Genomic DNA, 15,182 nt, shown 5'->3' on the forward strand with positions numbered 1-15,182 from the left:
AAGTGCACACTGGACATAAACACAGAAATGCTCAACCCATTTATTTATCTGTGTATCTACACGTTTTTCAAGAGAATAACACTCTCTTTGTGCCCTTGACAGTCTTTCTTATTCAACTCAAGTCACTCTTGCAGAAGCAGACATCAGTCCCAAAAACTGGGCCAGCGGAGAAAGAGCCAGTGTCCGGCAGGTGCGAATGAATCCACACGCACACACATTTTTGTACATCTATCTTTGAGAGGACATTCATTGACACAATGCAATCTCAAGCTCCATACCCTAACCCTACCCATCACAGCTAAGTGCCTAACCCGAACCCTAATTATAACCTGATTATAATTAATTAGCCTAAAACAAAGTCTTGACCCTCAAGCAGGCATTTAAAGGGTTCTCAGAAAGTGAGGACCGGCCAAAATGTCCTCACTACTCTCTTTGTCCTCACTCCGATGGTCTAAAACCCAAACCAGTCCTCACAAAGATAGTTGTACAAGTACACAGACACACACACGACATTCCATAGACAATGATTTTTATACTGTACAAACTGTATTTTCTATCCCCTAACCCTACCCATAAACTACCCAACAAAGAAAACAGTTTGTTGGATTAGTAGTGAAAAAAACCTTAGAATAAACAGGCTACAGCCCAAACATATGATAAACTGTGTAACAGAATAAATCAGTAATAATGACACCGCAAAAGGAACTCATAACTTTGTACTGCTTTATTTATTCTAGTCAGCCCAAACTGTCAGGAGCGGATGGGTCAATGCCAGATCTCAAGTGGGACATTCCTGGCTGGTTTAAGTGCTTATGGGAATGATCACTTATAGCTACATCCTGAATTTAATAAACAAAAATATTGTCCCAAATTAGAACACATCTGTCCCATGAAAAGAGATTATTTACAGGAACTAGAATTTATTTCCCATTTATCTTGTTGAATGTTGACAACTCTCTGATTACAGATCAAATAATTCATCCATCCATCCATCTCGACAACCGAGATTGGTGGAGTTTATTTCTATGACATTGATAATCTATAACCATATTTATATTTATTTAAAAATCACAAGATATCTGAAAATAAGAAATCAGAAGGTGCGAGTCATTACTTTCCACAACTATCGTGTTGCATTATAAAATAAAAATATTATTAATATAATAAATAAAACTGTAACCTTATCTGTTATCTTGATCATTTTTATAATTTTCAGTTAGAGAGACAAAAAAGCTCAGTGTGACAAGCAAAAGTGTGCTAGTCATGCACTTGGAGTGCCTTGAGCTGTGGTTTGTGGGTCACTTCAGAGGGCGAGATACATCACCACCAGCACTGAGTGAGATTTTAACTCACTGTAACTGTAGCATAACACAACCCTTATGTGCAAGACGCAAGATCACAGTTACACCAAAACCCACATGTTGTAAACAGATTTTGATTTTATAACTCTCTGAAGAACAACGATATACAGTACACTCACCGGCCACTTTATTATGTACAACTAGCTAATACCCCTTTGCCTTAATTCGTCATGGTATAGATTCAACAAGGTACTGAAAACAATCCATATTGATGATAATATTATGCAGTTGCAGCAGATTTGTCATCTGCACATCCATGATGTGAATCTCCCGTTCCACCACACCCCAAAGCTGCAGATCTGGAGACTGAAGAGGCCATTTGATTATAGTGAACTTATTGTCATGTTCAAGAAACCAGTTTGAGATGATTCGAGCTTTGTGACATGGTGCATTATCCTGCTGGAAGTATCCATCAGAGGATGGGGACACTGTGGTCATAAAGGGATGGACATGGTCAGCAAAAATACTCAGGTAGGCGTTTAAACGATTCTCAATTGGTACTAAGGGGCCCAAAGTGTGCCAAGAAAATATCCTCCACACCAGTACACCACCAACAGCCTGAACCATTGACACAAGGCAGGATGGATCCATGCTTTCATATTGTTTATGCCAAATTCTGACCCTAACAACTGAATGTTGCAGCAGAAATTGAGACAATCATTTCCAATCTTCTATTGTCCAGTTTCAGGAGTGGCACCCGGTGTGTTCTTCTGCTGCTGTTGCCCATCTGCTTCAAGGTTTGACGTGTTGTGTGAACACAACAGATGCTCTTCTGCAGACCTTGGATGTAACGAGTGGTTATTTGAGTTACTGTTGAGATCGAACCATTCTCCTCTGACCTCTGGATTCAACAAGGATAGTTCCTCTTTTTCTGATCATTCTCTGTAAACCCTAGAGATGGTTGTGTGTGAAAATCCCAGATCAGCAGTTTCTGAAATACTCTGACAGCCCGTCTGGCACCAACAACCATGCCACGTTCACTAAAATCACCTTTCTTTCTCATTCTGGTGCTCAGTCTGAACTTCAGCAGATCGTCTTGACCATGTCTACATGCATATATCACTGTGTCACAATGTGTCGGTCTCACAATTTTAAGAAGGACCAAGTAAAAACCCAATCAAGTCCCCCCCAATCTAAATCCAAATGTAGCATTCAATGAACACTACTTTTTGATAACGGTTCATCATACATGTTAAAAATAACAATAGAAACATTTTAACTCCATTTTGTCCATGTTCAAAGTCTCATGAGAGGATCGTATCATGAGATCAGTATCGTGTATCGAACCAAATCGTGTGATGTTGTCTCTTGAGAATGACTGATGCTTTATTTATTTGTTATATGCTGACTTAGGAAGACATTTCACAGCACAGAAAAGCCAACCAAGTCATTCTTCTAATGTGAGATTGGGAAGGTTTAAAAAAATAATGACATTCATAATGATTGGTCATAGACAGTTATGCTATAAATAATAAATCCTGGTGCATTATTGTTTCTGTTGTGGCTCATTAACATTTTATTTTTTATTTAAAGAAAAGAAAAAAGACCTCTCTGGTCTGACATCTTGGTCCATGTCAGGTAACAAGTGATGCAGTCCAAATAAATCTATATACTATAGCAGAAACAATACTCCTGTCAATTCTTCCTCTTTTTCTATTTAGAAGAAAATAAATTAGTACTGGGCTGGTTTCTATGGAGACTGTGTTAAAGATGTTGATGTCCACTTTTCAAGTCCTGTATACAATAAGATTGCAGAAGACAAATGTGTAGATACTAGGCTATATGATGCAAAGGCCAATAATTATTTCAATGACCAAAGACTTATTTTGTATATTCAAGCTAAGATGATCCAAGTGGTCACACACATACAAAAGTAAATAAATCAATTCAGTTTCTCCTCGCACTCTGAGCTGAGGTCGGTCTAAGCTCAAGTTCTCATCTTTCGAAAGGTCTTGCATGCTTCACTCGCTCCTTCAGACTATAGAGCTCGCTGGATGAATATGTTCAGTACAGACAGTCTACTTTATTGTTAGTGCACAGACTCAGAGGACACTGCAGGACATTCAACAATAGAGATCTAGAGCTCACTCAGGGCATGAAACCATCTAGTGAACCCTCTGAACCCTGTGTATAAACACGGATGTCTACAGGCTACAAGACCATATGACGACCAACAATGGAAAACAGGCAGCTTTTGATGTATCTGGCTGCCTTGACGGTAACTTAACCTGCTCAGTGTCGTGCTTTCAGTGGCAAGTACTTAGCTAAGATAAAGAAATTTTGGAAATGTAAGCAAATAATAATAATAATAATAATATTCAGTATTAAAACGTTAGCAACACATTCTGTACATTTTTAAGTAGTTACAGGGTTTATTTTCTACTTGAGATCACTTTGTAACATCACTTGCACCTTTGTACTTAAGCAAACAGTAACACTGGTAAGTTTCCAAACCAACGAGAATGCAACAAAAATCAAACAAACAAACAAGGTCAGTGAAACTCAAAGCAGAGTATCAAACACTCATCCAAAGCACACTTTACCAAAGGTTTGTGCCGAGATTGACATGCTGTTGAACCATCCAGATCACACTGAGAATTCAAAGTATTTAACGCAAAAGCGATAGACATCACCCTGTCATGAGGATGTTATCTATTTCAGTTTGACAAATGAGCTATGAGGATCCTGAAGTCAAGCAACTGAAGCTGAAATATGAGCTGCCTTCAGATCCTGACAAAGCCACAAATAAATACATTAACAAACTTAACTGAGCTGTTGACTTGGAAAATCCGTTTGAACTAGCCTATGTTTAGCAGGTTGGCCGAACAGGTGGACCGATGGCCTTGCACTCACAGATGTGGTTAATGATAAAACACTCGCACGGCACAGGAGAAGATATAAACACGAAACCTGACTAAGCAGTCTTGACCTATTCAGGCATGCAAACAATGACACGCTACCTTATGACTGAAATGCGTGAAATGCACTAAATTAAGCGCTGTCCCCCCCGCTATTCCTGCCCCGTAATGAGAGGCTCTTTCCTAGAACTCTCTGCTCTGAAGCTCTGACCTTCACTGTCCCAAAACCTCCTCAAACGGCTTCTGTGTCGCACAAGGCATGGGGGAACCTGGGAATTTCATAGCAAACTATAAATTAAATCAAAATTGAAAGTGAAAGTCTAGGATTTTTGGAAGTAAGCTTTTTTTTTTTTATTTAATAAAGGTTCATGATTTTGAAATCTGAAATGTATGTACTTTTCAATATAACTTTTCACTTAAATTATTATGCTTATAATGCAATTTGTAAAATAGTCCCTGCGGTTTTAGACTAATATTGTGAAATATTATTACTAAAAATAATTGTTTTCTATTTTAATATATTTTAAAATTAAATTTATTGCTGTGATGCCGAATTTATCTTGTTATTGTCAATGTTGAAAATAGTTGTGATGTTTAATATTCGTGTGGAAAAAATGACATTTTATTTTCAGGATTCTTTGATGAATAGAAAGTTCAAAACAACAGCATTTATTTGAAATAAAAACAATTTTTTTGCAACATTATAAATGTATTTACTGTCATTTTTGAACAACTGAAGGCATTCTTGCTGAATAAAAGCTTTAAAAAAATGCTTTAAAAAATGATAAATAATCTTCCTGACACCAAACTTTTGAACAGTAGTGTATACACATAAATAAACTGTATTAAAACATTATATAATATACAAAATTATTATATTGCTGATTATTATATAAAAAATATGATGCATCATTAAAATTATAAGGTTGAAAAATGATCTTCTTTGGAATGATAATTAAATTCTTGAAAAACCTAAAAATTTGTTGAAAAGATAGATAGATAATAAACCATAAGTGCCCCACCTTTGACCAAGATAAGCTGTAAAACCAGATTAAAGGAACAGCTTTTCAAAATAATCACCCTTGGCGCATGAAATCACCTCACCGAGTCTGCGGATGCGGGCGCCTGTGTTCGGCCTTTTCTCAAGGGATTCCTAGAGAATGAGGTAAACGGAGCAAAGGTGCAGTTTTAGGCTTGTACAATGAATCTTCATGGTCCACATGTGTGACCTGAAGCATGGCACAGATTAGCGTAACAGCGTATTCTCCCAACAATGTGTTATACAGCCTTCACCTGAACCATATCTTAGTCAGCATCAGAATCAGCCAATGGAACATACTATTTTGAAACTCAAAAAGTTGCAAGATGCTAATGGTGCATGAAAGAAGCGAGACGTAACTTCAAATGATCCCTACAAAGCACATACCTGGCATATGTCTCAGTGCTGCAACTGGCATTCAACAGAAATTATTGTTTTACAGTGCACTACATCATTACGCACCTGGGAAAGAGGAAAGAATAACAGGTCACAAGCGCATTTAGTGTGCTGAAAAAAAAAAAAAAATTGTCTACAAACCCTTTGTAATGCAGGTTACCTTTTAAATGCTTATTTTTAACCCACTACATTACAGATGAAAGTGCAAAAGACAAGATATGATGAAGAGAGATGACGAACTGGCTCAAGAAAAGCACTAGACAGAATAAAAATTGCGTCACCCGCATAATTCCCTCAGCACATCGTGTCTAGACCACATCTCTGATAAGAGTTTTTTTTTTTTTTACTTTTTACTTTAAAGATAAATCTAAAACTCAAGATATGATCTGCTATTACTTAAAGGAATGGTTTACTTATAAATGAAGATTATGTCATCATTTACTCATCCTTATGTCATTCCATTCATTCTATAACATCAATTCAAGTATTTATTCATATCTATTCATAACCAATCACATCAATGTGTCATCAATGATTGGATCTCTGAGCCGGTGTGAGTGAGTGGAGGCGGGGCTAACTTGCATATTCATAGAACCGCATATACTAAATGAGGCAAGGGTTGATGAGTTATATTCAAGCTATTTTAAGGCATTAAGAAATGTTTAAGGAAAAAAACTTTTAAATATAATTTAAAGATGAGTTTTAAGGGATAAAACGATTTACTACAGGGGGACTAAGTATTAGTAAATGTGTTATGTGCTTTTGTCGGTTTCATTAGTTTTGTGTTTGTTTTAAATAGCGATTTAGCTTTCATTTATTTTTAGGTTACTCATTTTAGTACTTTAACTCAAACTTATTTCAGGCTCAATGACCGAGCAAAGGATTTTTTAAATATAAATTATATATTTTTTGTCCTGGCTGATCTCAGGTCACATTCACACTTATGCAAATTCAAATTATGACACTGTGACATCAAATACCATCAGTGATCTGGTCCCTGTCAATTTTCAATGGATGGAAACTTGCAGTTTGGATTTCAAAATCCAATTCTCTCCTTTTATAGTCAAACAGCTTTGAAATGAAACGAGGTTGAGTACATTTTTGGATTATGTATTTCATTTTGCTGTCCATTCCAATTCAGAACTCATCAATGAGGAAAATAATACACCCTCCAAGCCCAGTATGTGTTGTAAACACATTACCGGTATGTAAACTCTGTGTCTGGCCACATTTAAATTCTCTTCAAGTCCAGGGCAGACTCTCTTTGTTAATGTATAACGCAGCAGCAGAGAGGTGAGGTGAAGTCTGAGAGGAGGAGCAGCGGTTAAGATTTCCCATGCCTGACCACTCATTCTAATGAGAAACACCAAAGCCATTGCTTGCTTACAGTCTGTTTTCCGTTCATTTTGGCATCTTGCTAAACACAAACAGAGAACAATGACGACTAGGCTAATCTCTGATCCTTTGGAACAAAACGTTCCCGGCGATGGTTGTTTGGATGGGTTTGAGAACTTTCTGTTCCAAAGGATCAGAGATACTAGGATACAACCCTCAAGACCAGGAGAGGAAAGATCACAGAAATGGATGGGGTTTACATTACATTACATACAAAACTGGAGAGCGGACATGCTGTAACACACTTAAGAATACTGGCACACACCACACAGTTGTTCAAGCACATGCAGGATTCTTCAAGAGGACCACTCCATTCAATGTCCATTATTTCTATAGCACTTTACACAATACAGATCATTTCAACGCAGCTTTACCGAAAAGGCCAGATTCAAAGATACGACATAATCAGGCTCATCTGAGCATCATCAGAAGGATACAAAAGTACCCGTATATACACATTTTCAGCTCTACCAATATATGACATCATTTGGTGGATTTCTAAAGAACATCACCCAACGTGTATCATTTTAAGCTTAATTATGCACATCTGAAAACAAAGATAACAATATTTAGATGGATATAAATAAATAACTGATAATATTGAATGTACGTATTGTGTTTTAATGGTTGCAGACTAATGATTAGGCTACTTACTACTGTGTTGAAAGGAGAAATAAAAAAATACAGAAATTTGAAGAAAAAAAGTTGGACACTTTAATTAATAATAATAGTAATAAAGCAAAATAACATTATTGACAACAATAATAAATATGTAATATGCATCTTTATCAAAATATAAACATATAGACAAAAATAGATGCATCATTTATATATAGTATATTTCCAAAATCTAAAATGCAAGGAGTAAAAACTGTAGGTTCAAATGTTATTTTATCAATCAGGAATTGATTGAATTTTCAACTTTGGTCTTGATTTATATTAAGTTTATGCCATGAACACATATTTGCTTGGTGTGTGTGTGTGTGTGTGTGTGTGTGTGTTTTCAGAAATTCAGAAATCAGAAATTGCTAGTAAATTACAAAGAATGGGCAAGTAACGTAATTAAAGAAGAAAAACTGAAATAGTATTTTCTTGTAAAATGTACTCCAATAATCTTTTATTTGCAACTTTAAAAAAATTATTTTTACAGTGTAATTCAAACTGTTCCACTGACTTGAACTTTGTCATCACTCAAAAACAAGCCCCACAGAAGCCTCGCATATGCTAAATGTTTTAGTGAGCATATGTGTAGATAAATTTTACTGTTTATCACTATCACTGTATTGTCATATTATTATTATTTTACTTATTTCACTTTACTTCTGTAATATTCTTCTTGACTAGCCATTCTTGCTCTTGTAGACAAACATATTTAAAACAACTGGTCGAAAGTACGGTTCCTCAGAACGTATACTTAACAGTATACTTTATATTACAGTATTAATATAAAATATGGTTGATATCAAATTTATGAACATAAAAATGTCAGGTGAAAGCAAATGAGAGACCCAACACTTGCTAGACAATTAATTAGGATAATTCAGATGATGTTCCATTTCTGCTTGTCATGCACACTGATGTTTACTTATATTTTTTAGGAATTCTACGCAATTTGGAAATCAGGGTCAAAGTTTACTGTAGTAGTCAATGACGTAGTTCAGTGATGGACACCAGATAAGAGAAACGAGAGTAAAGTTCATCTGGAAGCAGCTGATGTTAGAACTTGATGTGACATTGAAGCATGCGTCAGGAGGAAGAATGGGCTTGGTGAACAGGAAGTGTCAGGAGGAGGTAAAGAGTGGAAAAACACTAGTAAAGATCAGTATGCCTTAAGAAAGAGAAGGTGGGAGAGATACTGAATCAGAGGCAAGCAGAAAGCCTGAAGTAAGAGGGAGAAAAACAAGAAAAAGAGAAGGAGAAAATAAGCTCCCAGACTGAGAGCAGTGCCTCGCACCCCTGCAGTTAGCGGAGGGTGGGGACTGTGAAGTCTCCGTTCAGGCCTTCTCTAGAGATCCTGTCACAATAAACTGTCCTACAGCTGGGAGGCTCTTTGAATTTCTCCACCAAAAGTCTCATATCTTAGATTCTCCTATGAAAACAAAGGTCTTAAATGCCCACATCAGTCCAGATCTACTCAAATGCCTATTGCTGCTGATAACAAATGACACAAAGTGGAAAAGACAGAAAGCATGCGCTAAATCTTGCAGTCGCTTGACGATAATATGTCAAAATGGGTTCAGGGTTGATTTTCAGAGAAAATATCCTTTCGACTTGTCGGTATTTTAAAAATTGTTGGCTGTAATGGCGAGAATAGAAATGTATTCAAGAACTTAAAGGGACAGTTCACCCAAAAATTAATTACGCACGTTCACGAGAGCACCACAACACATGCGTGTTGTTGATTGTTTTTTGCGCAAACGAAGCGCTTCATAAAATTGAGGTCTGGGGCTTGAAAGTGGTAGTTGCGTAGTTGTCAATGGAGGGACAGAAAGCTCTCAGATTTCATTAGAAAGATCTTCATTTGCGAACATATTTTTATTGAATTTTACAAAACATTTAACAAAAGAACAAATATAATCTTCTTAAATACAAACATAACTTACTCAAATCCCTCCCCCTCCACAATAACCCTGGCAGTCGGTAAAAGATCTTCATTTGTGTTTCGAAGATGAACGAATGTCGCACAGGTTTGGAATGACATGAGGCTGAGTAAGTAATGACAGAATTTTCATTTTTGGGAGAACTATCCCTTTAAAAGAAAAGAAAAGCAAAATACAGTCAAATGTATAGGCTATAACAAATCAGTATATAGTATACATATATATTGTTTATTATTAGATACCTACATATATTTTTACTAAAATATTTTAATAAATGAACAATGTGAGGCTTCAGTGAGGCTTATTTTTAGTGATAATGCAAAAGAGTTTGATTCAGTGAAACCGTTTGTACTGAACATAAATTAATCACAAATCAATTCCACCCACTCAACCAAACAAATAACTTTGCTATGTCATAGAGCAAATTCTTATTCACAGAATGAATAAATTAAAATAAAACATTTACCCTATAGACAACTTTTCAAAATTCAACCAATTCGATCAATTGGCCTACAGATTTTGATATCACCTTTGAAATATACCAGGTTCCTGATTGATTAATATACCACAGTATATATTTGGTATTCCAACTAGCTGTAGTGACTGTACTGACTAGTCAACTACTTAATTAGTTGATTAACACTGGTACTTTGGGTCTGTGCCAACTACACTAAGTCAAAGTTTTTTAATTTTTTGAAAGAAATTAATACTTTTATTCAACAAGGATGCATTAAGTGAATCAAAAGTGACAGTAAAGACTTTTAACACATTTTCTTTTTATTTAATTTCAAATAAATGCTATTCTTGAGAACTTTATTTTCATCTAAGTATTCTGAATGAAAATGTGTCACTGTTTCGACAAAAAAATATGTTATTGCAGCACGACTGTTTTCAACATTGATAATCAGAAATGTTTTTTGAGCAGCAAATCAGCATATTAGAATGATTACTAAAGGATCATGTGACACTGAAGACAGGAGTAGCCTAATTAAAAGTTATATTATAATTTATTATAATTTATATTATTTCACAATATGATTGTTTTACTGTATTTTTTTAATCAAATAGATCTAAATGCAGCCTTGATGAGCATAAAATACTTTTCTTTTCTTTTTTTTTATCTCCCTGACTCCAAACTTTTGAATATTTTATGACCTAGCCTTGTAGTCTACAAGTTGTGCTTGATCTATAAGGTGACAGCATGAAGAATATCAAGTGTCTATTTGTAAGCCATTTGTTTAGTATGCTAACCTGTAAAGACCAAATATATTTGGAATCGCAAGCATTATGGGTTAACAAAGGACTTATAAGATGGTCTGACTCATTTAAAAATGTTCACATACAAGCTTGTGAAATGCTTTGAGACCCCTCATACTAGAGATGGAGCATGACCAACCTAGACTCATTGCAAAAATGGGCCTCTACCTAAACTTTTGCAAACTTACACACACATATTACAATTCACTGCAGTTTTCAGCTGAAATAAACACTGCATGTTTTGCAATCTAATACATTGATATATGCATCACATGACCAGCTTTAGATGTTTGGCTTTTCTGACAGTAAATTCGGTAGCTCATTTTTAGAGAACTCTGGTACGAATCCCGTGAAACACAAGCCACGATAAAAGAGCTCAAAGACTTGTAGAAGCAAGCTTAAATGTCATGGTTGCTTCAGCAAATGGATTTTCATCCGTTTGCTTTTGTTATCACTGTCGCTTAGGTTTAATGATAGGGTTTACAGTAGGTGGGACATTATTTTTTAAACCCAATTAGGAATTTAACTAGGGCTGGAAAGACGTATCTAAATGAGTCGGTTTGTGTGGAATCCGTCGATAAGTTGCGTTGTTTATGCTCCCCAATAATGGTGGCTCCGACTCTCGGGAACAATTACAAAAATATCGAGACTGATCTAAAGTGTGTGTTTTTTTACCTCATTTATGTAATAATCGTGGTAAAACTTTTATGGACAGTTATATGGACACTGCCATGTTTGATACAGGTTAGTTAATTAGTTCGTTTGAATGCGGTTGTGACTTCACCCGTTTATACAGCTGAATGAACATATTCAAACAGCTACTTTAATCTCTGGAATGAATTAAGAAAACATTTCAATTATTACTTATTGTTAAAATTAACCAAAAGATTAATAAAATAAAATAAAAATCAATAGATAAAAAAAAAGGATTATTTTATGGATTTATAGTTTAAATTAATTAATTAAGTTTTAAATTCATTTTAATTAAATATTATGAATTAAACAGCTCATAAACACACATTGAAATAACCCATTAGAAAGGAAAGTATTATGCAATCATTTAAGACATTTCTCTTTATATAGAACCTTTTTTTAGCATAAGGTGTTCTTCAAAATTGAGCCAAGAAACATAGGGTTATATTTAGAACCAGATGAACGAGTGTACAACAACCAACATAATAAAACATTGCCACATTCACGTTATTCTGTTTCAGATCAAAATGAAGGCACTTTTAGCAGAGCGCACTGTACAATTCACTTGAAAGTGTCGAGAAAAATGCCAAAAGCAATGTATTGTGCAAAAACGGCACCACAGGCAGATTTTTCAAATGATCCTGGGTTGTATAACACACATTAATACCAATGAAATAATAATTATTACATATCAATTAAATATTAATACCAAGTTCACCAACTTCCTTTTACTTCCTTCCTTAGTAGAACATGAATTTTAGAAGAGAATAAGGTAACTAGGTTCAGGTAAGCGGTTGTGTTCAGGACAAAGCTCTGAAAGTTACAAACAGGATAATGTCCAGCTTTTGGCCTGAGGGAGTTAATAGAGCACCACAAAGCACGGCCTTTCTCTTCATAAATGAGCCACTCAGTGACAGAATGAACCACAGACAAAGCCTGATGATTCAGGGTGACGTAATGGAGAACTACAAGAACATAATGAACAAATTAGACTTACAACAAATGGTGAGTAAAAAGTGTCCAAATTGACCAATTCAGGCAATCAATCCAGTTCAATTGATGAGCACACAAATACTTAATGTTCATTCAGAGCTTTGATGATGACCATAACACTGACTTTAGAGGCTTGCTCATTCCTGTCATTGCAAACAGTAGCCTACATAATTGCAGTTCTGATCAAACATAATAGTGACGCACTGAAATGTTGGCAACTGAAACCGTTTTACGTTTTGTTTTTCGAATAAATGAAATCAAAAACATTCATTTGGGTTCATCACTAATTATAACCCACTGAAGCTTATGATACTAGGGGCAATGGAGGGGGCTCTGGCTATCTATCTTACAAAACATGCATGAATACAAACATGTCAAAATATCTATAAAACTTGTCAGGGTTGAGCTAATCTCCCTCAAGTAAACTACCAAAACATATGGGTTCAGTATAGACAAACACACACACACATCCAGAATTCACAGTCTTGTGTCTTGAGGTTAAAGTGTTTGCACCACTTTTAAATCAGTCCTGTAGATAGATAGCCTACATTCTGTTCATTTGAGTTTTGTAGCAATGTTTGGTTATGTTCTGCCACCCTGAGATTCATCAGATAAGAGGCAGAAAGCTTGTTAGGGAATAAACGTCACGAGGATGAGGCAGACTTCAAGGCGCTCTCAGAGCCGTGACACATGCATGAACGCATTCTCCATTTTTCTCTCATTAATGGGACACTTGGCACTCTGATGGTCTTCAATCTTCAAAGATACACGTGACTTCAAGTTACCAGAGATTTCCAGGCTTTGTAAAGATCATTTAATATTAATATGCTACCTAATAAGTATGTGCTTCACCAAAAACCTGTTCAAGTGCTGCCTTAAACGGTCAAGTGAAATCAAAGTGGTGCCAAAGTCACGAAATGCAGTTTCAACCACTCTGAATTGAATTACTGATTCAGAAAATTAAGTTAAAACTAATAAAATTGTGTAAGAATTGTAACTGTAATGAAAGCCAACTAAAATAGTTATAATATAATGATAAATAAAATATTGTTTACAATGTACAACTATTTATAATTTTAGGTATCTCTAATATAATTTTTTAAATAATAATAAAAGGTTAGGCACATGAGAGAATACAGAATTTTGCTATACTACAAAAAATATTGTTGGTTTAACTTAAAGTAAAGTGGTTGCCTTAACATTTTAAGTTCATTGAAATTTAAAAACTGTTAATACAACAGAAACTCAAAACATGTTATCTGAACCACATCATTTATCTAAGTTGATTTGACAAAAGAAAAAAGAAAAAAAAAATGTGATAAATCATACAAATATTTTTACAGTGTACAGAATTATATTGTATTTAAAAATAAAAATAAAAGACTGATTTAGATGCTTTGACATCTAATGCGTTTAAGGTAATACAAAGTACAGTTACTCATGCACATTGGTAAATAAATTAATAAATAAACTTTCGTTCTTTCTCTTTCGCTTATGACGTTGTGTGGTACAGTGAAATAAGCGGTGAGCGTCTCAATGAATCATCTGGCTTTAAGCGTCGGGAGCGCGTTTGAGTCTCATACAGAGATTCACTTGTTGCTGCCGCTTCATAAACCTGAACTTTGCGCAACAGTTGCAGTGTCTACAGCAGAGTAGCCTACAATATTACTCACTCGCAGCCCGCTTAACTTACCTCTTCTTCTCTTTCTCAGCTGTCATCTCTCGGTCCCTTCGTTATCCCCGCAGTTCGACAGCAGGATCTCTGTGCAAACAGAACACGCTCCAAAGCACTCGCGTTAAATAACAACAAAACTGATAGTGAAAATGCAGTAAAGTCCACCAGCAGGCCAAAAGTGACTGTACAGTCTCAGAACACTGCCAAGGATCGTACAGTTTCCCACTTTTGTAAAATCCAAGCGCGGTGAGGGAGTTTCTCGCTTGTTTTCAGGTCAGTGAAGTTCACAGAACGCAGTGTCTCACTGAAGGGTGCTTGACAGCTGAGCAATCAATTAGAGCTCTCTGATTGGCTGGAGCCGCCATTGGGAACCGCCCACCGTCAGCACCGACAAGACTTTCACTCCTGCATAAGTGTTCCTGCAGGTCTACTTTCTCTGAGACCTACCAATCTCTGTGTCCAAATAAAACAAATCTTCTGCTTCTTTCTAAAGTCATTTTTACCCCCCTGTAATTTGGCTCCAAATCTCATGTGATAATTGTCATTTTGACTCAGTCTACAAAATAGTGGATTACTAAGAAAATATACATCTGTGACATTTAATATTTTGCCTTTCATCACTATTTATGTTTGTCTTTCTTCAGAAAAAATATGAACAAAATAAAAAATATTGAGCCGGGGACCTCTGGTTGAATCGACACGGAATGACCAACTAAAAATACATTTGAGTGTGTTGAAAGTTATGTTATAATGTTACTTCGCTCGGTGGATGGTATGACACTTGTTGCACACTGCAGTATTGGATCGATATTAGAATATAATTTTAATGGCTTGTGATGCTAAATGGCATGCAGTTAATTTAAAAATGTATTGCATGGTGGAGAAAATGCTGTTAATGCTCTTTCTGATTATGTT

General features: G+C 35.6%; 1 protein-coding gene across 1 annotated transcript in view; it reads right to left on the reverse strand.

The window, feature by feature from the left end:
• epas1b (endothelial PAS domain protein 1b) overlaps window positions 1-14,565 on the reverse strand; it is a 52,207-nt gene extending 37,642 nt beyond the window's left edge. Inside the window, exon 1 of the mRNA XM_084390924.1 lies at window positions 14,286-14,565. Within this exon, the coding sequence (XP_084247050.1) occupies window positions 14,286-14,311 (26 nt within the window). The 5' untranslated portion in view covers window positions 14,312-14,565. The remainder of the gene's footprint in view (window positions 1-14,285) is intronic.
• Window positions 14,566-15,182: the final 617 nt, after the last annotated feature.

Source organism: Rutilus rutilus, assembly GCF_951802725.1.
Source record: "Rutilus rutilus genome assembly, chromosome: 20".
NCBI lineage: Eukaryota > Metazoa > Chordata > Actinopteri > Cypriniformes > Leuciscidae > Rutilus > Rutilus rutilus.